At 43.9% G+C, this 27,812-nt stretch overlaps 1 protein-coding gene across 1 annotated transcript in view; it reads right to left on the bottom strand.

The window, feature by feature from the left end:
- The window catches only part of SLCO5A1 (solute carrier organic anion transporter family member 5A1), a 79,804-nt gene that overhangs the window by 17,874 nt on the left and 34,118 nt on the right, over positions 1–27,812 (bottom strand). The window contains exons 2-5 of the mRNA XM_074146619.1: positions 25,745–25,877; positions 16,974–17,197; positions 7,982–8,146; positions 296–494 (exon numbers count right to left, since the gene is read on the bottom strand). Of these exons, the coding sequence (XP_074002720.1) occupies positions 296–494; positions 7,982–8,146; positions 16,974–17,197; positions 25,745–25,877 (721 nt within the window). The remainder of the gene's footprint in view (positions 1–295; positions 495–7,981; positions 8,147–16,973; positions 17,198–25,744; positions 25,878–27,812) is intronic.

Genomic DNA, 27,812 nt, shown 5'->3' with positions numbered 1-27,812 from the left:
AACTCTGAGCAATCTACAGAGGATATTTTCCTGTAAAAATCACTGAATTCCATTCTAATGAGTTATCCCATCCCTCAAAGAGGTGAGTTGTTACTTCAGCTTCGTTATAAACTAAATGTGAAACCGAAGGGCCACGTAGTAACGCTGTGTTTTTATATCACACCACTTACCAAATACTCATTTGAACACGTGGCTTCTTCCATACAGCTGCCATTAGCATTTTTTTACATTTCTTTATCAGGATTACTGGGAAAAAAAAAGCTGGTTTTGTTACAGATGATTCCAAGATACTTACCCAGTCGTGTAAGGTATATTTATTCCCCCTAGATTAATGCTTTCACATCCAACAATGAAGAGAGTTGAAAAGCAGAGCAGAGACACCCCGCTGCAGATCATGGCCAACTTTGCAGACTCTCTGGCACCAAGTTTCAATTTTTTTATAATGTAGCCGCCGAGGACAATACCAACACCAGCACTTGGTACAATAATCACACCTGCCGGGGAAGAAATCGAGCAGCGTTAAAGCAGGACCTAGAGAAATGGTATAAAACATAAAGGTTGGTTTCATTCCCTAACTAGATGACTACAAATGCTGCACTAAGATCTCCATTGTCTGATTCTCTGCTAGCAAACTGAGTCAGACTTTTCAAACCTCTGGAGTGTTGTCAAAGAATTAATAAAAGCCTCCTTATGATATTACCAGCAGCCAAAGCGCTATAAGAGAACTATTGTACTTAGAAGCAGAAACATTGCTTTGTATTTATTTTAGAATGGGGAGAAGGGATACACAGCGCCCCAGTTTGATTACTGAAAATTTGAAGAAATCCAGATTTGGACCGAAACCTTCTCTTCCTACTCTGCTGATTGATTCCAGTGAAACCCAAGTGCTAACCTCAGGCAGGACCCCAGAAGCCTTCCCTCTTGGGAGCGCACGCGTGAGCCTGGCTGCAAATTCTGCCTTTTTTGTGTACTTTACTCAAGCTGAATAGCACTTTCCTCCATTGGCAGCCCCATTCACCTCGGCACAGCCACGTGGAGTGCGAACTGATCAAACACGATGAAAGAAATTAAGATACGAGAACTAGCATTAGGGTAAATTTAAGACACAAAAGACATGTCGCTCTGTGGTGGCAGTTCAGCAACATGTCACCGGGTTGTCCTCAACTCCCGGGGCCCGAGGTGGTGCTGTCAGTGAACGTCTTGCACTTTGTTGCTTCCCTTGGCTTTTGCCTCTCACTGACATGTGAGAAGGTCTTTAAGTAAGGTCTTTGTTAAAAGACGCATTCCACATAAATATGGAATTTGAACAACTTTTGGCATCTGGATCTAGGGAGAGGGAGCTAAATTTTATAATCCAAATTCTTAAAGATGTTAGTCTCCTTTCTAAAGAAGCCGGTAAGACTATCACTTGCAAACAACTTTAATATTATTGCAAAGCATTTTTATTCTCTGCTAATTTGTCTAAAGGTGAAGGGGACATTATATTTCTCAAAATTTTGAGATCGTGAAAGTAAAAATAAGAGGTAAAAATAGTTGCCATCTTAATTATACTGCCATCACCAATGGCATTATAAAATAAAATGTCATTTCAAGAGGAAGATTCTTAATAATAACCCTTCACAGACTCAAAACCAGTCTTTCTCATAAGAGCAGAATTTAAATGTATAAGTCCTAGGGGAATTAAATGATTTTCACAAAGTTCAAAGCTGTTATCTCTCTTGAGCTGTTATATCTCTCACTTTCAATGACTGAATAAGAACAAGAGGAAAGAAATAATGCAAATCCTTTCACTTGTGCTGAAAATGTTCTCTCTGGGTGAAAACGGTAACTCAGCCATCTGAGTCTACCAGGCATGCCCTGCTCTCCAAAATCTGTGTCAGAGAAACCCACATCCACATTGAAAGCAGACTGGGATCACTTGCAAAGCCTTCTAAAATACCCCTGTCAGGTGAACCAAATTCCATGGATGAAATTCATGGCTGCATCAGTTCTACAAACTAAGGATCTAGCCCAAGGTAAGGGTTTACTGATGATAAATTAATTTCACTATTTTATTCTTCTTCCTTCCACCTTATAGCTTAGCTTTGAGTTCTTAACCTCTTTTGGATCCGAATTTACCTTTTCTTTCTTATCGTCTTGAGGGCACGGATAGCGGAGAAGCCTCTCACTAGAACTGAGGATCTGTGTGTCTGTGTCTAGCACCTTGTCAGAACTGAGCATGTAAATATTCTGGCATTAGGTCAGCGGTTCTTCCATTAGTGAGTCCTATCACACTGCCGTTTCCATCCATCCTCTGCCAAACCATGAAGATCAGAACAGCAAAAATGAGGAGAAGAACATGAGAAAATTGCTCGCCAAGGCACACTCCCATTTAGGAGGATGGAAAGGCAAAGAAAAGCCTACACAGATGAAGTAGAAAGACAAATTCCTCCACGTAAGTGGAGCTGGGGATCGAAAAACTCTCTCTGGGAGAAACTGGAAGAGCAGGAGGAGATCTCCCTGTTTGTGATGAAGGCAGCAGAGAGAAGAGCTCATTCCCTCCGACGTGTCAGGAAGCCTGACAGGTTTCCTTCACCCTGAGTACAAACTCCTCATCCTTCTGCCCCTCTCTTTCCGCTGGGGATGTGAGATCAGAAATGATGCACTGCCAGAGAAAACGCAGCCACCACAGGGCACTCCCAGGCGGGCTTCCAGGGCAAAGCAACGCATGTACATCTAATCAGGACACGCACTCTGCTTTTTCAAAGGCATTTAGAGGAATAAAGCTTAAGATCTGATACTAAGCTGTTGCGTTGCACTCTCCTTCATTTTATGACAGCTTGGCTTAGGGGAATTGTGCCTGTGCCAAACACACCCCTGGGTAGAGCGCTCCCAGGCAATATCAGCTTTCCGTCAGCAATTTTCAGGCTTTGTCCTTTTTGCTGTTGTCAGGATGCTGCGGCACTTGAGGCTTTCCACCGCAGCAAAAGATGATCTTAACAGCTACTAATGGTCCGGGGAACAGAAAACTGCAATATCTGCTAAGCCGGCTACACCTCCAAAGGGAATATCGTGGAGATCTTCAAACCAATTCTGTCTGAGCTACATGTTATATCTTGCCTAGAACTAACGGTAGATTGAATGTGTTCATAACCATTTTAGCAGAAGTTACCAGAGCAGTACTTTATAACAGATAGTTCTTCCAACTACAAATTATTTGAACTGTAACTCTCTTTTCCATAAGTAAATCCACTAGCAAAGCACCTGAAATTTTAACCTGGATTTGTCTAAGATCTACCTGTAACCAAAAGTCAAAGTTCTTTTTTTTTCGGTCTTGAGAAAGCCTGGAAGCTGACTGTCACCTGCTCTACACAGAGAAAACAAAACTCCAAACCAGACAAGGCTGCAGCACAAGAGGCACAAGTGCAAGATGTGAAGTTTGGCACATGGCATTTTTGCTGAAGATTAATGCCAGGTTTGTTTAAAAGCAGAAGCAAATTGAGATTTAATTAAAGAATTCCTGCTTATGAATTGAGATGGAAAATGACCAATTAAAAAATTTACATCAGTAACATAAAGAGCTTCGGCAAGCACATGTACTCAGCTGGCGATGTACATATGAATTATAGATGTAGTAATATAAATAACATGTAACTCCTCCCTTTGGTAACCGGAAGCCTGTAAACTGGACATGCCTTTTATTAGATTAGCCAGTAACAATCTAATACAGAATCTCCAAGTCTCCTTTCCCCTTTTATCCTACAAAAAGAATTAATAAAATTAATAACTGCTGACTTTAATGCTAAGTTTAGGATTTGGGGTTGCAGTGCTCACTTGTCCATGTTGCACATCCAGCTATTTCATCTTCTTCTGGTTCATTATAATAGTCTTTATCAAGCAATTTATAACAGGGTTAATAGCTTCACACCCTGGATAGGGTCATGTCATTTTTTCCTCTTTTAACATACTGGCTGTTGAATATCTTGTCTGGCAAGAATGTTTCTGATTTGTCCTGAGAACGAAGCAAGTTATGGAGAAGCAATCCTATCAAGACTCATTACAGTAAAACTCCTATGCGTGTGTAGCTACCCTAAGCTTCAGATGGAATCGTGGTCCCATCAATCAAAGTTTCCTCCTCATATACAGAACACAGGGATTTCATGCCCTGAAGAAAATCTCATCCCAGCAAGCTCTCAAACAGAAGTCACCACGTGGTGCTTCTCTGATATTACCCCTCTGCACCCTAGAAAGACTCCTCGCTTTTCTTCCAGCCACTGCAGGTGACAAATGATTCCCATGTGAGGTGTCTGTGTCTTTCTCTCTCTTTCTTCTACCACTTTTTGTCTTTTCCTTGGCTGATGCCCCTGGGCAACTGCACCCTATACTTCACCCCTGTTCCCACAACTCACTCTCCACTCCATCACTCCTTCTCAGTTGCAATATCTAGAAGCATGAGGGAGCAAAGAACTAGCCTGCCTAGCAATTACCAGCTATTTCATATGGGAAGCACTATGGAGAAGACAAAAAGATGCTTATAAAGACAAGTGGCTTTGATGCAACTAGGAGAGAAGGGAGATTATCTGCATGACATGGGCCCCAATCCTGCACCACGTTCTGGCGCCTTTTCCTGGGCAAGTTCCCATCTCTCCCTCCTGTAGAGCAGTATGAAACTCAAAATTTTGTGGTTTGTAGCTCCGTTAGAAGTTGAACTTGGCTGCACATTATTGCAGCAGAAGGGGAAGCAGGGTCACGAAGACACTCAGAGTGCTGGAGCACCTGTCCTATGAGGCTGAGAGAGTTGGGGTTTTTCAGCCTGGAGAAGAGAAGGCTCCAGGGAGACCTTAGAGCCCCTTCCAGTCCCTAAGGGGGCTACAGGAGAGATGGGGAATCATAGAATCATAGAATGGTTAGAGTTGGAAGGGACCTTCAAGATCATCGAGTTCCAACCCCCCTGCCATGGGCAGGGACACCTCCCACCAGACCAGGTTGCTCAAAGCCCCATCCAGCCTGGCCTTAAACACTTCCAGGGATGGGGCAGCCACAGCTTCTCTGGGCAACCTGTTCCAGTGTCTCACCACCCTCACTGTAAAGAATTTCCTCCTAAGATCTAATCTAAATCTCCCCTCTTCCAATTTAAAACCATTACCCCTTGTCCTGTCACTACACTTCCTGACACAGAGTCCCTCTCCGGCTCTCCTGTAGGCTCCCTTCAGATCTTGGAAGGCTGCTATGAGGTCTCCCTGGAGACTTCTCTTCTCCAGGCTGAACAACCCCAACTCTCTCAGCCTGTCTTCATAGGGGAGGTGCTCCATCCCTCTGATCATCTTTGTGGCCCTCCGCTGGACCCGTTCCAACAGGTCCATGTCCTTCCTGTGTTCAGGATTCCAGAGCTGGACACAGTATTCCAGGTGGGGTCTCACGAGCGCAGAGTAGAGGGGTAGAATCACCTCCCGTGACCTGCTGGCCACGCTTCTCTTGATGCAGCCCAAGATTCGGTTGGCTTTCTGGGCTGCCAGTGCACGTTGCTGGCTCATGTTGAGCTTCTCATCCACCAACACCCCCAAGTCCTTCTCCTCAGGGCTGCTCTCCAGCCATTCTCTGCTCAACCTGTATTTGTACCTGTATTTGCACCTGCCACATCCCAGGTGCAGGACCCTGCACTTGGCCTGGTTGAACTTCATGCAATTTGCATGAGCCCATCTCTCAAGCCTGTCCAGGTCCCACTGTCCATGTCTCCGACAAAGATGTTGAACAGCACTGGTCCCAGTACCGACCCCTGAGGAACTTCACTCGTCACTGGCCGCCGATTGGACATTGAACCATTGACCACAACCCTTTGAGTGCGGCCATCCAGCCAGTTCCTGATCCACCGAGTGGTCCATCCATTGAACCCATGACTTTCCAATTTTGAGACCAGGATGTCGTGCAGGACAGTGTCAAATACTTTGCATAAGTCCAGATAGATGATGTCTGTTGCTCTGCCCTTGTCCACCAAGCCTGTGGCAGTATTGTAAAAGGCCACCAAATTTGTCAGGCACGATTTGCCCTTGGTGAAGCCATGCTGGCTGTCTCCAGTCACCTCCTTATTTTCCATGTGCCTTAGCAGAGATTCCAGGAGGATCTGCTCCATGATCTTGCCAGGCACAGAGGTGAGGCTGACTGGCCTATAGTTCCCTGGGTCTTCCTTTTTTCCTTTTTTGAATATTGGGGTTATGTTCCCCTTTTTCCAGTCAGCGGGAACTTCGCCAGATTGCCAGGATTTCTCAAATATGATGGAAAGCGGCTTAGCAACTTCGTCTGCCAGCTCCCTCAGGTTCCGTGGGTGGATTTCATCAGGTCCCATGGACTTATGCACCTTCAGGTTCCTTAAGAGGTCTCAAACCTGATCTTCTCCTACTGTGGGCAGTTCTTCATTTGCAGAGCCCTTGTTTTTGCCTTCCATGACTTGGGCAGTGTGGTTAGAGCCCTTGCTGGTGAAGACTGAGGCAAAAAAGTTGTTCAGTAGCTCAGCCTCATCCATATCCTGGGAGGCCAGGTCTCCCGTTTCCTTCTGGAGAGGGCCCACAACTTCCCTAGTCTTGCCTTTATCCCTGATATATCTGTAGAAGCTTTTCTTATTGTTTTTGATGTCCCTGGCTAGATCTAGTTCTTTCGCTTGCCTGATCTGGTTCCTGGCCACTCGGACAGTTTCTTTATACTCTGCCCATTCTACCCGTCCCTGCTTCCACCCTCTATAGGCCTCCTTTTTGGTCTTGAGCTTGTCCAGCAGTTCCTTGTTCATCCACACAGGTCTGCTGGCTATTTTGCCTGCTACTTCTTTTTCAGGATGCACCTCTCCTGAGCTTGGAGGAGGCGATCCTTGAATGCCAACCAGCTTTCTTGGGCCCCTCTCCCCTCCAGTTCTTTCTGCCACACTACCCTGCCAATCAGATCTCTCAGGAGACCAAAGTCTGCTCTTCTGAAGTTCAGGGTAGCGAGCTTGCTGCACACCCTCCTCGCTTTCCTATGAATCTTGAATTCAACCATTTCGTGGTCGCTGCAGCCGAGGCTACCCTTGAACTTGACATCCCCCACCAGCCCCTCCTTGTTGGTAAGGACAAGGTCCAGCACGGCTCACAGGAGGGACTCTTGATCAGGGAGAGAAGCGATAAGGCAAGGGGGAATGATTATAAACTGAAAGAGGGGAGATTTAGATGAGATCTTAGGAAGAAATTCTTTCCTGTGAGGGTGGTGAGACACTGGCACAGGTTGCCCAGAGAAGATGTGGCTGCCCAATCCCTGGAGGTGTTCAAGACCAGGCTGGATGGGGCTTTGAGCAACCTGGTCTGGTGGGAGGTGTCCCTGCCCATGGCAGGGGGTTGGAACTTGATGATTTTTAAGGTCCCTTCCAACCGAAACCATTCTATGATTTTATGATTCTATGAAGTGCCTCATCTGCAAAAGAGGGGCCTCAGCCCTGCAATGGCAGGTGAGAGAGGATTCATGGAGCTCTCCTGACTAGACTAGATCATTGCGCGCTCAATGCTACTAAGTAAATAAGGAGAAAACCACCAGCCTGGAGGGGAAAAATAACTGAAGGATGGGACAGATAAACAACTCGTCACTGGGGAAATAAGAAAGATTAGGATATTTTAAAGATCAAAGATGAAGCAAAATTCACATAAAATAAGAGCAGATTTAAATGATCTTTTAAAGGCCCACAGTAATGCCTGTGGGTCTTCTAGCTTCTTGTTGTTGCATTTTTCCTCCCTGAAGACCATTAACATGTCTGTCTAGGCTCATGTAAAAAAACCCAGCCCCTTAACAATATAAATGGATTCACGTTTTACCAAACACATATAGCAAACATCAAAGAACAGCCTGAGTATCTAAGCAAACACACTAAGCTGGACCCAACCACCTGTTCTGACAAGCACATTTTTGGTTCATTCCTACATTGATTCATTTTATTAGTCAAAGAACACCAACTCTTTCAACGTTACGCTCCGTGGCAGTGCCTTACCAGTGTAGATGCTGGCATTGGAAGCTGGGATGCCAAACTGTGACTCGATGAACTTGGGAATGAAGGTAATAAAAGCTGTGACAATGGCACTCTCAGCTGTGTATGACAAACTCACAAAAAGGAATGTCATGTTGCTTAAGATCCTGACAGCTGCTCTTGGAAGCTCTATAAAATGACAAAAATGACAAACGGATGTTAAAAATAATGAGCGAGAAAGAAAAGCAAACTGAAACAAATTGGTTTTCTTTGCGATGGGCTGGCAACAATGGCTCGCTAGTGCCTGGCTATGTCTGCTAAGAGCAAAGGGAGAGGGCACACAATCTGAGATCTGCTTTAAGAAAACTGTCTGAAGAAAAGGGGTCTTCACAGTAACACTATCAAGGAGAGAAAACCAGCAATAAAATGTAGTGATTTTGGAATTATTCTCATGTCTTATTTTGAAATTTTCTACAAGGTAACACACATCACACTGCGGAACTGACAGTGCTGTGTTTTGCACTCCACAGGAGGAAAATATCACATACTCCCCCTGTAACTCTCTGCTTCAAGGACCATGCTTGGAAAGCTGGAATAATAGTGTTATTCCCTTGAAAAGGAAACCAAAAGATTTTTAATTAAACATTTTTCTACATGATTTAAAAGTATTTACAATAGGCGCAGACAGAGCATACTGACAAAACAATGTCAATGGTATCAAAGAATCTCAACACACCTTACATACAACTTATATTCTCAGAAGGGATAAAAACAATTAAAAACGAGAGCACGTCATTAACTTAAATTGAAAAAGTATTCATAGATGTTGCATTTATCCTCAAATCAAATATCAAAACCCCATGACACCCAGCACTGTAGTTAAAAGAAACACTTAAATACTTTTAATTCAGTCCTGTAGCGATGCCAAATTATCATCACAAGATAATGATAACTCTATTCAAGACTTAATTTTTTCAGATTAGAAGGTGTGATTTTAAACATTTTTTTTTTTCCCTTGGCACTTCTACTGAGATCAGATTTTCTGTTCAACTATTATATCTAACCTACTATGGTTTGGGTTTTTTCATTTGCTTTTCACTTCACACAGAAACTGAAAGCTGCTTGAATCAAAGCCCATTGAATTCAATGACAAGAGCGCCCATTAGAAATACAACATGTTGAGTAAGAACTCCTGAGTGAGAATTTTATTGATGTTAAAGAGTTGTCGCGTCAAAGATCTGTCTCACTCGCTCCATCGACTCCAGTAGGTTATCTGTATAGAAGCAAACAGAATTTAGACTCCTGTCATGTCAAAACTTGTCAGGCTGCTAATTAGCACCTAAGTTGTCTGACTGCACCCAGTCTAAGCTTATGCCAGTCGTCAAAATTTATACTGAATTCATTACGAGTACAGGGTTTATAATTTTAATATAACCAAATGCTCTCTTGCTGCCTCGATGAAGAAACGTATTAAATGTTAAATACAAAACTTGGTAGAAATAAGTAATGAATAAATCATATTAAGAAGTACTCATATATTTGAATCTTAATGTTTTTTACAATCTACAGCTTTTTTTTTAAAAAAAAAAAGTGGCACTGTTTGCAATAGAAGAACAGAAAGAAACAAGATAACAAGAATATGAGACCATAAAATATCAACACAAGTATATGGAAAGTGCAGTGCAGCTGTACACCTTCAGAAACTACATTACAGGAGCAGGTACAAAGATAAAATAGTATCACTATTTATTGGCACATTATGCCGCGTGTTCAAAATACAGCTGATCAAAATTTACCTCATTGTTCAAAAGGAAATGAAAGAGAGGAAAAAAAAGGAAAGATCTCCAATACCATCAGACGTCAGCCCTCAGACCTCACCAGCTTTGGCTTTGTGTCTGGTTTTGGGTTGGGTTGGGTTGGGTTAGCTGAGGGGGACTTAGATGCAAAAAGAAACCAAGATGCTCTAACCCAGATTTTGCAAAGCCTTTCATGGGGCTAGATAACACCGTTTAAGATAATGGCTGCTATAGGGCTGCAGCAGGGCAACTGTACCAGGATTTCCCTCAGGACAAAGTGCAGGATCGAGTGCTTCTCCCCCTGCAACAGGAGCAAGTGGCGATGACTTTCCTGCTGCCGCTGTGAGAAAGGGCTCAAGAACCAGACAGAGGGGGTGCCAGGGTTGGTTCTGCTGGAAACTGAGCTGGATTGAGAGCAGCCCTGAGGAGAAGGACTTGGGGGTGTTGGTGGATGAGAAGCTCAACATGAGCAGTCAATGTGCGCTGGCAGCCCAGAAAACCAACTACATCCTGGGCTCCATCAAAAGCAGCGTGGCCAGCAGGGTGAGGGGGGGATTCTGCCCCTCTGCTCCGCTTTCGTGAGACCCCACTCGGAGTACAGTGTCAAGCTCTGCAGTCAGTGCAGGAAGTACACGAACCTGTTAAAATGGGTCCAGTGGAGGGCCATGAAGATGCTCAGAGGGCTGGAGCACCTCTGCTATGAGGACAGGCTGAGAGGGTTGGGGTTGTTCAGCCTGGAGAAGAGAAGGCTCCGGGGAGACCTTAGAGCCCCTTCCAGTCCCTAAAGGGGCTCCAGGAGAAATGGGGAGGGACTCTTGATCAGGGAGGGGAGTAATAAGATGAGGGGTAACAGTTTTAAACTGAAAGAGGGGAGATTTGGATGAGATCTTAGGAAGAAATTCTCTGCTGTGAGGGTGGTGAGACACTGGAACAGGTTGCCCAGAGAAGCTGTGGCTGCCCCATCCCTGGAGGGGTTCAAGGCCAGGCTGGATGGGGCTTTGAGCAACCTGGTCTGGTGGGAGGTGTCCCTGCCCAGGGCAGGGGGGTTGGAACTCGATGATCTTGAAGGTCCCTTCCAACCCAAACCATTCTATGGTTCTATGATTCTATTTGGTGGCAGCTGCTCACCTGGGCTGAAAAATTGTGGAAGAAAATAGTAAAAGAGTAATTTTCAGAAGACTGGACATCATAGAGAGAAATATCATATAGGATGACGAACTAAGTGCTCTTCATAGAAATGAACTGGAAGTTCTTGCCCAAGGGCTGAGTCCAAGGTCTTTGCTAAATCCATTATTTTAAAGGCCCTTGTCCAAATGTCATAATATACGGTAAAGTTTAGGTCTTCCTGGTAAAAATGAGCTTCAGGAAAATGTGTGGTTTAGAATTTTGGATCTAAAGATACCGAAGAACTAATCAGGTAAAGAACTGCAGAGCTAATAAGTGGTTTGCTCTGGTGTTCGGATGTAGAGCTGTACTTTCTGTTGACTCCTACTTGCATCTAATCTCAACTCTCAGTCTAAAGGTCATTATTAACTTCAAAACTAATTAGTATTTTCAAATTGGATTTCTACTGATAACTAGATAAAACTCAGCGTCTTGGAACAAGCACAAGTTGTCTTTCACCCGTGTGAAGGATTCTTCAGGGAAAAGCTCCGCTAATTACTGTAATTTTTGGCAAGAAATAAAAGTGATTCCTGCATGCTGCACTAATACACACCACCTGGAGCAGCTGAGGGTGGAAGGTCTTTGTGACTTATAAAGCAGAACTGTCTGGCATACAAGGAAAAGTTGCTATACAGTAAAGAAATAAAACTATATATTCAAAATTGGGTTTTTCCTGATTTCCACCTATGATCATAGACAAATCCTGTGTGACAGAATCTGTGTTACACTTCTAAATTAAAAAACCTACAATAAAAAGGCACTCTAAGTATCTCACATCTTTCAACCACACTAATTCTAGTAAAAAGCAAGAACGCTAAAAATTTTAAGGATCCTTTGTACTACATAATCAATCATGCATTTAAAACACTTCAGTGTCACATTATTTTTGTGTAATAGCCATAGACCTAGAATTTGATTTCAAGGCTGTTATTGAACCTGTCAGGTTCTGATTTTTAGGAGCTCTTCAAAAACCATCTCTTGTTTTTGCAAGTGTGCATCAGAAACAAAGCTATGACAACTTGCAGTTTCCCTCATTATGTTATTTCAACAAATAAATCTCTATCGATTACACTCCTAAAACTGAAATACATGTTTACTCTTCTGTACAGCAATTCAAATCTTAAAATCTTAAACATCCTTTTTTTTTTTTTTTTTTTTTTTAAAATAAACTAATATGTAACTAAGAGTAAATCGAAACCACCTTGCTGACTGGTTTGCTAGTCTACTGACAATTTTCTTCCTTTCATGGTCTTTGACAATATTTTTTCCCTAGTCAGTATTAATTTTCTTTCACTCGTGCTGGACCACTGCTTGACCCATGCTAAGGGCAAAGCATAAGAAAAATATGCAAGCAATACAAATATTCGTAAGTACAGCTCTGAGCAAAACTCCTAAAGCACTGTAAATGGAATTTCAATAAAAACTCAAGTAAGTCTGACTTTGCCTCCCTTTTTATAATTTAATATATTTTCTTTTAGCCCTGTTCCTGTGCATCTAGCCCAAGGTGGTGCAATGAATACAACCGGGGGAATAAACCATCCCAGTCTACAGCACTGTCCCCTTGCAGTCCAGCAGAGAAGCCCCTTGTAAGGGTGATGCAGATATTAGCCAAAGGACCTCCTTTCTGCAGGGGCACCACATCTGGTCAGCACTACCCATGTCTGCAGCTTTGAAGGAGGCTGCCTCCACACCAAGATCCCAGGGGCAGCTTCTGCTCTCACACAGCACAAAGGCAGAGCTGAGATTTGAGACAGAATTCCAGTGGTGTCCAGTGCCAGGACAAGAGGTAACGGGCACAAACTGGAACATAGGAAGTTCCACCTAAACACGAGGAGGAAATTCTTTCCCGTGAGGGTGGCAGAGCCCTGGAACAGGCTGCCCAGAGAGGTGGTGGAGTCTCCATCTCTGGAGACATTCAAACCCGCCTGGACACGTTCCTGTGGGACCTGCTCTGGGTGACCCTGCTCTGGCAGGGGGTTGGACTGGATGATCTCCAGAGGTCCTTTCCAACCCCGAGCATTCTGCGATTCTGGTTCAGAAAGGAAAAGGATTCTGGATCAGAAAGGAAATGAGCATTTTCAGTCACACACGACTACTTCAAATATATTCTGCATGGAGCTAATCACTAAATTCTAGAATAATATTTTGCCATGTATTTAATTTCATTATCTACTCACATACCATTTAATCAATGTCATTCAACTCTATTCTTCAAGCATTTTCAGGACATACCTTAATTACCTGGGTGGTGGCCAGACCATTGAACAGCCCTTAATATCCCACCAAGAGCAGGGAGGTTGGGAGTGAGTTTGATCTGATTATTACTTTAGTTAACTTGATTTAGAGCAGCTCCTCGTGGCTCCAGCTAACGCTGCTCATCGCTGCACGGGGCCGTGCCAACCCTTTCTATTTTGAGCTCCTGAAGATGGCCTAAGAAAGGGCAAGGGGGGGGAGCGACTCACTCAAGGTCAGTGGCCCAGCAGGATCTCCAGCCCACGCTCTGCTGAACTCCCTGACATTTACAGCGCTCGCAGACCACTGTCTCCTCCTCCTCCTCCTTCTCTTCCGATCCCTGCCAAATCATCTCCGGGTACTGCCAAAACTCCAATCCGGCTCCTGTGATGGGGAAGCACTTCCATGGACTTACCCTGCAGCCACAAGCCCCTCAGGAGTTTCTTCTACCTTTGCTGGTGCCCTGAAAAGTGTTACTATCCTGTCTCCATCCCCAGCGGGGACTGACTGGGAAGGGCATAGGACAGCTGGTAGACGTGAAAAGGCAGACAGGAATATTCCACGTTTAAGGAAAGGGCTGTACACAGGGACAAAACTCAAAACATTAAAAAGAAAACCAAAGACTATGAAATACAAGTAGTTAATTAACACCCTTCAGATTAGATCAGCTCATTTTAGGTAATATATACATTGGTTTTCTTTACACTGCTTCTTTATCCAATTGCACAGTAAGTTTCACTATACTGGTAAGTAAAGGGACTGCGGATACAATTTCCATGGCACAAAACCCTAAGGATATCCATGTCATAAATGAAAACAGTGGTTTTGTCTGCTCAGGTTCATGATTTATCTGCATGTATGGAATCGAACCGCCGCTTCTTCATTATAAATCTCCTCTGGCTTATATTTTCTACAGTACCTCTATTTCTCCCAATAAACTGCATCCAATTTTCTTCCTCCTGTGACCTATTTAATGTTTTATTTAATACTTTTGATACCTGCATAAGAAGTAATCTCCCTCTCACTTTGTTTACTTGCAACACAAACAGGAAAAGACTGAATTCCAAGCCCTTGCATCTTGAAACATGGAGAAAAGCAAAGACATGTATCTGTATTTTTATCTGATCCCACCTCTACCATGGGCCAAAATAAAGCTCAGGTCACTGAAGTTGGAGGTTTGCAGCTGGAGCCAGTTTTGCTTTATTTCTTCAGCCTATACGGGCAGCCACTGCAGGAAAAAGACCCCGTCCTGCTCCCGTCACACCTTTCCAATTCCTTTTTATTCACCTAGAGAACTAACTTCTGTTAAATTAGGACAAGATACAGCAGGACAAGAATCATTTTTCCAGGCTTCCCAGATTAGACACCACCATATCAGAAGATCAAAACAAACGGCTTCTTCCATGAGACTTTCCTTACCAAAGCTGTAGGGATTTTACAGATTTAATGGCACTGACCCCTGTCATGGCAGACTACGGCATCACTGATATTTATTAGTACAGAACAGAAGGCATGACCTACTAAATCATCAAGTCTCCCAGCTACTGCCCATCGTGCTATAAAAAGATGAAGCCCTGAAATTCAACGGGAAGTATAAAATGTACATTGCATCTCAGAAGAAGCAACACTAAATGACTTAGACGCACGCAATCCTTTTTTCCTTCCCATTATAAACGAAATTACCTCAACTGAGAAGCCTGAGGCATGATCTCATTCCATAAAGCTCACTTCAACTTGAAAAATAATTAAATGATAGTGCATTCCTGCTGCAGGCCCTCTTTGCTCGGGTAAATGACACCTAATGGGAAAGCTATTATCAGCTTATAGCAAAATACTTTGCTATATGTGCTATTTCAGCTCGCTTGGTATCTCTCTGACCCGTGGAATACAATGCTGCTTTTCACTGCTCCACACGGTAAAGTTTCTCTCCTAGAGGAAATGAAAAGTTTTGATTATGAGAAGCTCTAATTTGGTGGCTCCACTAATATATTTATATAGGGGTTTGTAGAAGGCATGGTGCACATTTAGGCAGATCTACATAAAAATTACACGCTAAATGAGATATACAGTAGTTTTAATTTCCGTGAAAAAAAAAAAAAAAGTACTAGAAAACATTCTCCTAAGAGCATACTTGTTTTCTGTGTATCTGCCATGCCTCTAGTGACACAACATGACCTGGAAGGTGAAATTATGTACAGAAACAGAGAGCCATCATTAGCAAACTCATCCAGCCGTGGAGTTTGTCTGAATATCTGTATCTTCCCCCTGTACACCTACGGGACGAAGCAACCCCTCTGCTGTGGCATTGCCTGCAATGATTAGGAAGGAGCCCAGCAAGACCGAACTTCCCTTTCCCACTTCCCTAAGTCAGTGAGAAAACCCCAAAAGGAGCAGCCCTGAGCAACTTCTTGCCAAAAAAAACCCACAACTAACTTTATGGAATATGTAGGGGGACTCACAAATACAGGGAATAGACAGTCTTCAAAGAAGGAAGTAGACAACATGCTTTTTCTTGCTTCTCCACCGCTTTCTGAGCTACATTGCAAACAAAGGGAGAATGTGGTTCTGAAAGATCTAATATTGCAGGTTTACCTTGCTTGCTCTGTGCTAATAAAATCACCACAAGCAAATTCTGGTCTTCTGTTTTTTTCTTTACTTAAAGAGTAACTTTAGGTAGCCTGAGAGTACAGATGTAAATGCAATGTAGAGCGAATCAATATGCATGTGGGCAAACATTACTTAGAATTACACTGCTTTTAGTCTAAAACCAGCACACCGGCTTTGCTAAGCCTTGCCTACTCAATATAAAGAGTGACAGTGATCATAAATGTGTCATTAAAAAATCTACCGATAATTATAACCTGGGATGATAGCCAATGATAAAGTAACATGTTCATGTCAACAAACAAACACTTAAAGTTTTAAGTTTGAATTGCATCTAATAGTACAAATGACATTTCATGGTTTCTCCTACTCCCATTGCATTCATCAGGCAACCACAAAAGAGCACAACCAGCATTTGTATCATGGAATCTAAGGAGGACACAACAGCATCAGCAGCACAACAGCATTAAGGCTCATTCATTCTTGTCCTATACTATTCAGCATTATGACACTGTTACGCCCATATTGTCAACTGCAAATGTATATGCTTCATTCACATTAATTTACTTTTAACAACACTGCCCTTCTTCCCACGGCATTCTACCAGTGAGTACTACTTACTGTTAGCTTTCATATTAATGGTTTGCTTCCTGAATAAAATAAAAATCTCTATTACTTGTCAATCTTTTGATCTCTTCTTGTTTCAAAATTAGCACAGGTTTCGTTCTTCCTTCCCAGCCTTCTGAAAACAAGCAGCTTGCAGTACAAAATAGCTAGCATAGGAAACAAATATTTTTTCTCAATTAACTTACCCAAACGCATGAACATAATTGAACCCACATACTAGGATTCTTTTTACTTGTTTCACGTATACTTTAGAAGAGCACTTTATTCTATGAAGGACAGCTTGAAGAAAGTATGACAGCTACAAACTGTAAGGTACACAAATACGCCTGATACTAGAGGTCTTATACCTACAGGAAATAAGCTACCTGTTTGTTACAGATGCACATTAAACATTTCCAACAGTTTAAGTAAATGGATCTTACACTCATCACTGCATTTTGCAATTTTAGAGTATGGCCATCTATTAAAATCTCAATAGCAAAACTAGTGTTAAATACTGAATGTCAAAACTCTGCCTTCAATTACACTCATACAATCCTAGATGATCCTGTGTACAAAATTTACAGCATTTAAAAATAAAAAACAAACTTCACCTTTAACATTCTTTCCAAATCCCATAGAGGCAGGAACCGCACTGTCTGCTTGTATTTTGCTATTTGTTTTCTCTTTCATGACTTCGTCATCACTTGAAACATCATCAGAGTTCATCTTTTTCTTTTTCTTTTTTTTATGTCGAGGAGGGAGCTTTTTCGGAAAGGTAAACATGGGAAATATCACAAGGAGCATTGCAATGGCACAAAGGAGAAATCCACTCCACCTAATGCCAGAAGACAGGAACAGAAATGAAAGCCAATGCGTTACATGAAATAAAAAAACCCAAAGTGATTATTACAGGCTGTACTGGCTGAAAATACGTATTTGCAAAATATAAAACATTGACATTAAGAATAGGGGACTGGAGTGGGGGAGAGCCTTCCCTGCAATGAAGCCCTCAATTAGAAGATGTTTCTCTTGGCTTGTCTATTGACAAAGCTATTTATCCTGAACCCACCAAACATTATGAAATAGTGTCAGCTTTGAGTTCCTGTAAATTTTCACTTTTGGTAATTATTCACTACCGAGTGCTGAGAAGTAGGTGCTCACTTTTACCTTGCCTTTCTTGGATAATTCCCAGTAAAGCAATACAGCCATTCCTCTGGAGAACATGAAAAAAGTTATCCATGGCACGAGAAGACAAAACGTCCAGAAGGATACATCAGGGCTAAATCTGTTCTGCTTTCCAGTGCCTACCTCTCACCGTCCCGACTGTCCAAGTTTCTCCCTCCCCAACAAAGAGCTCCCAAAGCCTGACTGTCAACAACCGATGTCTTGCAATCAACGCCAGGGTTTATGCCTAAAACTTTGCAGCTCTGCTCCGTGACCACAACCTGAAATATCCCTTCGCAAAGAATTCCCTCTTCTCTCCTTCTGTCTTATAAGACTGCAGGCGTACAGTTGTCCTCCCTGAGACTAAGAAGCTTAATGAACTTCACCACAGAAACCCAGATGGGCAAAAGGGCCCTACTAGAAAGTACTCTAGAGTTAACCTTCAGTAGAGTATCGCGTAACATAATTCCTTCTCTACGTTCATCTTGCAATGAAAGACTACCGGGAAACATGGATAAGCTCACAGAGATGCTTCCATGAAGAAGGACAACCTCAGAATTCACCCACAGAGCTCTTCCCATGTATTGAAAGTGCAATTCTCACTACATACTAATCTAGTTGTACTGGGTTTACATGGCAAGGTTCTGGTAGTGGGGTGGAGGCTGCAGAGGTGCTTCTGTGAGAAGACACCATGAGCTGCCCCCATGTTGGACAGAGACAGCTCCAGACAGCTCCAAAACAGATCTACAACTGCCCAAAGCTGAGCCCATCAGTGATGCTGGTGGCACCTCTGTGGTAACTTATTTAAGAAAGGGTAAAAACCGCTGCACAGCAGCTGTGTGAGGGGAGTGAGAAATGTGAGAGAAACAGCCTTGCAGACACCAAGGTGAGAGAAGAAGGAGGAGGTGCTCCAGGTGATGGAGCAGAAAGTTCTCTGCAGGCCCAGGATAAGACCACGGTAATGCAGGTTACTCATCTGCAGCACATGGAGGACCACAGAGGAGCAGATATCTACCCTGCAGCCCTTGGAGAGCCCGTGCTGGAGCTGGATCCTGGCAGGAACTGCAGCCTGCAGAGAGGAGCCCAAACAAGAGCAGGTTTTCTAGCAGGACCTGTGACCAAGGGTGGACACACGCTGGAGCAGTCTCTTCCTTAAGGACTGCACCGCATGGAAAGGACACATGCTGGAGCAGACTGTCTCCCACGGGAGGGATCCCACACTGAAGCAGGGGAAGAGTGTGAGGAGGAAGGAGCGGCAGAGACGAAGTGTTATTAACCAACTGCAACCCTCATTCCCCATCCCCCAGGACCACTCAGGGCAGAGGAGGTAGAAGAGTTGGGAGTGAAGCTGAGCTTTGGAAGAAGGAGGGCAGAATCATAGAAACATAGAATGGTTCAGGTTGGAAGGGACCTTAAAGATCATCGAGTTCCAACCCCCTGCCATGGGCAGGGACACCTCCCACCAGACCAGGTTGCTCAAAGCCCCATCCAGCCTGGCCTTGAACCCCTCCAGGGATGGGGCAGCCACAGCTTCTCTGGGCAACCTGTTCCAGGGTCTCACCACCCTCACAGGAAAGAATTTCTTCCTCAGATCTCATCTCAATCTCCCCTCTTTCAGTTTAAAACCGTTACCCCTCATCCTGTCACTACACTAGTGCAGAAAGTGTTTGTAGTTTTGTTTTTAATTCTTACTATCCTACTCTGTTTTAAATTGGCAATAAATTAAATTAATTTCCCTAAGTGAAGTCTGTTTTGCCCATGACAGTAACTGCCGAGTGATCTGCCCATCCTTATCTCAACCCACCAGCTTTTCATCATATTTTCTCCCCTCGTCCTGCTGAAGAGGGGGAGTGAGAGAGCAGCTTGGTGGGTACCCGGCATCCAGCCAAGGTCAACCCGTCACACTTAATCAACACTAGCGTCTGGAAGTTTCAGTGAAGTCAATCACATTACTGCTATATCAACCCATGACAATGAAAGACTGAAGCTCTTTGCTTTCAAATGACAGTTTACAGAACTGTGGTGGGTTGACCCTGGCTGGAAGCCAGGTGCCCACCAAAGCTGCTCTATCACTCACCTCCTCAACTGGTGAGGGGAGAGAAAATATAACGAAAGGATCATCGGCCAAGATAAGGACAGGGAGATCACTCAGTAATTACTGTCATGGGCAAAATAGACTCAACTTGGAGATAAATTAATTTAACTAATTGCCAATCAAATCAGAGATAATAAAAATGAGAAAATAAAAAACAAATCTTAAAACACCTTCCTCCCACCCCTTCCTTCTTCCCAGACTTAACTGCACTCCTGAATTCTCTACCTCCACCCCTCGAGTGACTCAGGGAGATGGTGAATGGGGACTGTGATCAGTTCCTCACACGTCTCTGCTGCTCCTTCATCCTCAGGGGGAGGACACGTCACACTCTTTACCTGCTCCAGCATGGGGTCCCTCCCACAGAAGACAGTTCTCCACAAACTGCTCCAGTGTGGGTCCTTTCCATGGGGTGCAGACCTTCAGGAACAGACTGCTTCAATGTGGAACCCCCATGGGTCACAAGTCCTGCCAGCAAACTTGCTCCAGTGTGGGCTCCTCTCTCCACAGCTCCACAGGTCCTGCCAGGAGCCTGCTCCAGCGTGTGGCCTCCACAGGGTCACAGCCTTCTTTGGATACATTCACCTGCTCCAGCATGGGGTCCTCCATGGGCTGCAGGGCAATCTCTGCTCCAGCACCTGAAGCACCTCCTCCACCTCCTTTATTGACCTTGGTGTCTGCAGAGTTGTTTCGCTCACATATTCTCACTCATTTCTCTCCCAACTGCTGCTGGTGTTGCAAAGTTGGGTTTTTTTTTCCTCTTCTCGAATACTTTATCCCAGAGGTGCCACCACTGTTACTGATGGCCTCAGCCTTGGCCAGCGGTTTGTCCATACTGGAGCCAGCTGGCATTGGGTCTATTGGACATAAGGGAAGTTTCTTGCAGCTTCTCACAGAAGCCACCCCTATAGGTTCCCTGCTACCAATACAACCCAATACAAGAACAATTTTTACATTTTTTGTATGTCCTTTACACTTAAAAAAGGAAGCCACAACAGGAAGCTACTATTTATGTTATTTGTTCAAACTTTAAACACTTAAAAGTATTGAGTACACAGGATTACTTGCACAAGAAACAAAAACGCTTGGTCTCATATTTGTAATGCAAAGATATTGCAAACTGTATTTTTAAATGAAGGCAAATCCATATGCGTGTGTATTGGTGTGTGTGGTAAACGGCTACACAAAGATAAACACCCAACAAACAGCCACGTGTGTGGCATCATTTTTGTTAGAAAGATTGTATTGCGAGGCAAATCTGAGAGACTGAAAGTTTTGACTAGTTTTGATATTATGTAAACAGAAAATCCTCTATTCATTCATTTCAGCTGATAACACACATGGATTAGAAAGCAGACTTTTAGGAGGATTAGTCAGCACTATCAGACAGGGAATAAATGGGTAGACTGTATAAAAATGTAGTAACATCCTTTCCAGGAGCTCAAAGGCAGAAGCTGCAAAGGCACTGATGAAAGGAACTGTCTGTGACAACAATACACAGGAATCCAAAACCACCCACTCAGCAGGAAAGAGTAAAGGACACAGGGGCCTCTGATGTAGCAGGAGATGAAATTCAAATCCAAAGGGACCATTACGGTAGCACACCGAGTGCTGGAGGTGTCACAAATGCAGCACTGGATGCAATTATCTGCACCATCTACGCTTCCCATCTTCCTGGAGAAATATCAAAGAATTGGAAAACAGGCAAAAGACAATATGAAAAATAATAAGGACGCCTCAATGGGAAATGAGAGGTCAGAACAGGATCTGTATTAATTAAAACGCCCTTGATTTTCTGTCTGTCAAAGAAAATATGGAGGAGAATACCTCAAAGGCATCTACACAAGCCCTAGGACCTCAAATAAAAGCAATTAAAGCTAAGGGAGGACCAGACAGTGCTGGAGGAATTCCTTTAAACTTCTTATGTGGAATGCTGATGAAAGACTATAGGGGAAGATCCAAGTATTAAACAGATTCAGAAATAGGCAAACACTCAGAAAAGTGTCAGCGAAAGAAAATTTGATTCAAAGCACCTGACAGACCGCCAAGGGCTACTCCTCAGCTAATGAGATCCCTGTGTAGCAGATTAACAGTTCTCAAAGACAACAACCTGATGGATGATTTCTAACAGATATCCCCACAGTTACCACATTTGAATAAAAAACAGTTTTAACCATTTGATGGGCTGGCATAGACAGCTGGCCTGTAATTTAGCCCCGAGCAGCTGCAGAAAGCCCCGGTGCGCAAAACCCAGGAGCACAAACCCAACTTCTGTGAAACTCAGGGAGGAACCGGGTCAGAAATAATCCTGAGAAATAACCACTTACTTTGTTTGTCAGGTTTCACAAGAGATAATCCAAGTTACCTGAACTGCATATATGCAATATACCTCTTAGAAAGGAACAGCTTAAGTAAAAAAACAGGCTTTACTGTCATTTTTATTGCTATATATCATAGTTGCTGTACTTACCACTTTGTCTGTAATCATTACCTCCTTTAATAACCAAATTTTTCCACTGGGTCCCTGCGATAAACTATGTCAGAAACCTTACAGCTAGAATAAAGGAAAGATGAGAACTAAAGACACTAAGTCACTTCAAAGGAGACAAGACTGAGAAACCTCAAATATGACTTCCCACTAATTTATCTCAACTGCACCCTACTTTTTAAAAGCGTGTCAGCTGAAGTAAGCGCTAGACTACTCTTATATTTCAAATTGTTAGATTACATAAATAAAAATAAACTTGGCTACGCAGCACTTTCCTCCAAGGAGAATATGTCACAGCCCCAGAAAATAGATTTCAGTGGAATGAAAGTCTACACTTCAGAGCTCTCGGTGACCAGGCAGCCAATGAGCAGCAAGGGACGAAGGACCAGTCCTCACACCATCAGAGTCCTCGCTTTAATGGGTAGACAAAGCTTCAGAAAAAGAAAAGAGGATGTGGTGCAGATGCTATGAACACCACCAAACTTTTATGAGAGGCCACCACAGATTGTGAAACACATTACCAGAGACCATCATAGAATCATAGAATGGTTTGGGTTGGAAGGGACCTTCAAGATCAACGAGTCCCACCCCCTGCCATGGGCAGGGACACCTCCCACCAGACCAGGTTGCTCAAAGCCCCATCCAGCCTGGCCTTGAACACCTCCAGGGATGGGGCAGCCACAGCTTCTCTGGGCAACCTGTGCCAGTGTCTCACTGCCATCACAGCAAAGAATTTCTTCCTAAAATCTAATCTAAATCTCCCGTCTTTCAATTTAAAGCCATGACCCCTCGTCCTATCACTACAGGTCTGATGGCAGGGGATAGTTTTTAGAAATTAAAGAGAAAAAAAAAATTGAAAGAGCCAAAAATGAAAAAGTAATACAAGGACCTGGAACACCCTTCAGGGAAATCCAGTCTCTACAGACTTAATTGACGTGATGGAAAGAGGAAACAATGACTTTTACTTCTTTATGCTGGCTAGAATACAATCTGCCTGCTGAGATCCTATTGACAGCCAATTTCCTGCCCTTGCTTAAGTCATATTCGCATCGCTTCTGCTGACACCCAAAGCAACACCATGATACTTCGTTCAGGTGACATTAAATATTGGAGATACGTAAAATGCATTTAGCTATTTGACACAGAATCTTCCAAATGCCCAAACTAGGCTCTTTTCCCTATTTCGCTTGCAAGGCCCGGTACAGCAGATGTTCTCAAAGCCTGCCCACAGACATGGTTGTAAGAGGTGACTTCTCACAACTCCTTGCCATGGAGCTCTGTGGTTACAGCATTACTGCAGGACGCTGGGGATTCATCCCTGGCACTGGGCATCCATCCCTGCCACTCACTCTTTTGAGGGAGGACAGTTACACTTGTAATTCACGAGCAAGGGTAGGCATTTTTTTGCCTATCTTTTTTTGCCTGTCCACGCTCCTTTGGTTATTTTACCTTCACCCAAGCTGTTGAAGTTAAAACCCACACAGATATGCCCACGCTATAAAGCAGCTACATCAGTGGCTCCATTATAGATGAAGTCAAAAGTAAAGCTTACCCCACATTCATACAGCCCCACTGATTTCAATTATTAAATATATTTATGGGCCAGCTCAGTTTATGATTTGTGTTGAGAAGTACCGAGCAGATGCTGGCTACCTGTTCTGACATGTCCTTAAAAACTGTCGTGGTTTCAGCCTAATTTACCAAAACCAGACCGACAGATGGCCCTTCCCTCCCTCTCCCCCCCCAAAAGAGGAGAGAGGAGGAGAAAGAGATAAGGAGATTCGGAAGTTTAGAATGAACTAAACTACTTTAATGAAGAATTAATATTAAAATAAAAATAAAGAAGAAAATAATGAAATAGATACAATATATACAAAACCATATCAAGCTCCCAGGATGACAGTCACGTCACCGGCAGGCACTGGGGAAGTCCCAGACTGGACTCAGCGACGGATGGGAACTGGATTCCGGCTCTGGAGTCAGGAACACAGGGATCGGGATCAAAGGCAGATGAACAGACAGAGTCCTCTCTGGACATCGGCCATCGCAGGAAGGGGGGCTGACCCTTTGATCCCTCAACTTTTATACTGAGCATGGGGCAGATGGGATGGAATACCCCAGTTGGTCAGGTTTGGGTCACCTCTCCTGTCTACTCCTCCCCACCGATGTGACCCCTCTACGTTTTTTCCGTTTCCGACCCTCTAAGGGGGCAAATAACGAACTTGGCTGCCCTTGGTTGTTACGGCAATAAGTATAAGCAAGGGCCTCCCTGCACACCGTTCCTTGGCATGGAGCACAACCATTGGGCTTATCATTCTGAGAACAAGCAGTTTTCTCCACAATCTGCCGTTAATTTCAGAGAGTTAGAGGAGGCCTAGCTAGGATGTAAAGCTACAGAACAGAAAATTGGTTCGGTTTTACTTCAAACCGGGACATGAAACAGAAGAGTTTTACGAAGAATGTATAATATTTTGCTTTTATTCAAGAATAGTCAAAGCACATTTTTAACACGGCAGCACATTCACATGACAGATCTTTTCTGTGAGCTAAGTCAGTACATAGACGAGAGCACGGAGCCGTTAACCCCAAGGTCGCAGGTTAACTGGGCACTCAGGTTTGCCTTTCTCTCCCTGAAAATTCAACCAGACAGTCCTGTGCAGCAACGCTCTTGGACTAAGTAAGACAAATAAAGCAGTGATAAATCTTCAAAGGCTTAAGAAGACTCCAAGGAGAGAATTTTTCACGTCAGGCTGTCAGGAGAGATCACTGCAGGATAAATAGAAAGGGATACGATCTGGCCGCGGTGATGAACACAAATCCAGCGCACGAGAACTGCACCCTACACACAGGAAGTACAGATTCATAGATTCATAAATTCATAGATTGGTCCAGGCCGGAAGGGACCTCCAAAGGTCATCTAGTCCGACCTCCCCACAGTCAGAAGGGACACCCCCAACTAGACCAGGTTGCCCAGGGCCTCGTCTCCTGCCCAGATCTCCTCCTGCGATAATGAACTTAAGTCTTTTCTGGGCTTTGCACAAAATTTTCAAGGCAGATCTATAAATTATCAGAAAAAACACAGTTAGAGCCTCCTCAAGACCTGCTTCCTCAGAGAGACGTTTCCAAGGAGGCCACACACCAAAGGCTGCCCAAAGACATCAGCTAATGATTATGGCTGTTACATCTCAGGGCTGCTGAAAGCCTGCTATTTACTAGAGACAAATATGATGGTTTACATCATCTGCGGCCTAAATATGAGCCATCACCCTGAGAAACAAGAGTGGAAAGGCCATGTTCTGACCCCATCCTACCTCCTTCACCTAGCCCAGGGTAAACGTAGTCTACCATTTCTCATCCGGGTAGCAGAGCTCAGCGTTTCGTGCTGCCCACTCTGGAAAACCAAAGAAGGGAATTAATCCATCTTCCAGCAGGAAAGGGCTTAGCCCCAGGCACCAGTGATCCTCGATGGCCTTGTGCAACATGGATATTCTCTCCTGTGTAATAATCAACAGAAACCTCCTCTTCCTCGGCCTCCTTCTACAACCTTAAAGAAGCCCTCAAGAGATACCATTTCCCAACCTGTCTCAATTCCCTACCCGCAATTTAGAGAGCAGTTTTGAAAAATGCTTGATCCTTACCAGTTTCCAATGAATCGGGGGTCACTCTGGTCAATATAAACGGTTGTCCTAGGATCAACATAGAAACCAATAAGAAGTCCTCCTAGCAAGTATCCAGCCGCAGGACCGAGCGCTCCCATCACGTACATGATGGCTGAGGAAATAAAAGGTCAGAGTCGTACATCAATAAAATGAATGTTTCATTAGTTATTTACCCATAAAACCCAAAAGTAAAAGATGCTTCTTAGAGCAAAGATCTTTGTACTCTAAAACCTTCAGAGCCCTCTTTTGCAACCTTCCAAGCAACTTCTGCATAAGTAACACTGATAAGAAAATTACTTTCAGTCAAATTATGGATGGAAGTATCTACTACTTCAGTATTTTGGATGGACAGCATACTTGACTTTGACCATATTTTTCATATTTGGTAACATTTCCTTTGAAAGAAAACAAAATTTAATACATAAATAGAAAAAATATAACTAACGGTAAGCAAACAGAAAAGCAAAGGATACAGACAACGTTATCTCAATCTACAAAAAGGGCGAGGAAGGACCCAGGGAAATAAAGACCTGTTGTCTAACCTCAGTTCCTGGAAAAACTGGAGATTATACTGGGTATTATTGAAAGGCATTTAAAGAATAATGCAACCATCGGGGACAGTCAACATGGGTTCCATAAAGAAAAGTGCTGTTTAACTAATTTCTACAAGAAGATATAATTTAACTATCCTTCTATGACAAGGTCATCTGCCTCGTGGATGAAGGGAAGGCGGTGGATGTAGCTTTCTGGATTTTAGTATGGCTTTTGACACTGTCCCTCACAACATCCTTCTGGACAAGCTGTCCAACTGTGCGATGAGAGGGTTCTCGGTGCGCTGGATGAAGAACTGCCTGAAGCACAGAGCTCAAAGGGTTGGAGTGAATGGGTCTACATCTGCCTGGCGATGGGTCACCAGCGGTATTCCTCAGGGTTCAGTTCTAGGGCCAGTTCTGTTCAATGTATTTACCAATGATCTGGATGCAGGAGTTGAATGCACCATTAGCAAGTTTGCTGATGATACCAAACTGGGAGGTGCTGTTGACTCTCTTGAGGGACAGGAGGCCCTGCAGAGGCATCTAGATAGATTGGAGCATTGGACAGTGATTAATGGGATGAAGTGGGATGAAGTCCAAATGCTGACTCTGCACTTAGGACAGAGTAATGCCAGGCACAAGTATAAACTGGGAGAGGAGTGGCTGGAGAGCAGCCCTCCAGAAAGGGACCTGGGGGTGCTGGTCGACAGCAGGCTCAATAGGAGCCAGCAGAGCCCTGGTAGCCAAGAGGGCAAACCGCATCCTGGGGGGCTTCCAACCCAGTATAACCAGCCGATCAAAAGAGGTGATTGTCCTGCTGTGTTCAGCCTTGGTGTGGCCTCACCTGGAGTACTGTATGCTGTTCTGGGCCCCACAGTTTAAGAAGGATGTGAAGGTCCTTGAATGTGTCCAAAGGAGGGTAACAAAACTGGTGAGAGGGCTGGAAGGAATGTCCTGTGAGGAGCAGCTGAGGACTTTGGGCTTGTCTGGTTTGGAGAAAAGAAGGCTGAGGGGCGACCTCATGGCTCTCTACAGCTTCCTGAGGAGGGGAAGTGGAGAGGGAGGTGCTGAGCTCTTCTCCCTGGGATCCAGTGATAGGACATGTGGGAATGGTTCAAAGCTGAGCCAGGGGAGGTTCAGACTGGATGTTAGGAAGCATTTCTTCACCGAGAGGTGGTCAAACACTGGAACAGGCTCCCTAGAGAGGGGGTCAATGCCCCAGGGCAGTCAGTGTTTAAGAGGCGTCTGGACAATGCCCTTAACAACATGCTTTAACTTGTGGTCAGCCCTGAATTATTCAGGCAGTTGGACGAGATGATTGTTGTAGGTCCCTTCCAAATGAAATATTCTATTCTATTCCATTCCATTCCATTCCATTCCCCTACTCCATCTCTTTCCTTCCTTAATGCATCCTGCAGTACTCATCCCTTTTAAGACGCTTCTGCCCCGCTTCCCGTACTGCCTGGCTGCAAGCACAAGACGGGTAGTAAGGGATGGTCTCTGCTGTCCACTCA

Source organism: Numenius arquata, chromosome 4, assembly GCF_964106895.1.
Source record: "Numenius arquata chromosome 4, bNumArq3.hap1.1, whole genome shotgun sequence".
NCBI lineage: Eukaryota > Metazoa > Chordata > Aves > Charadriiformes > Scolopacidae > Numenius > Numenius arquata.
The sequence above is the reverse complement of the archived record's forward strand: the minus strand, read 5'-3'. Positions and strand labels throughout refer to the sequence as shown.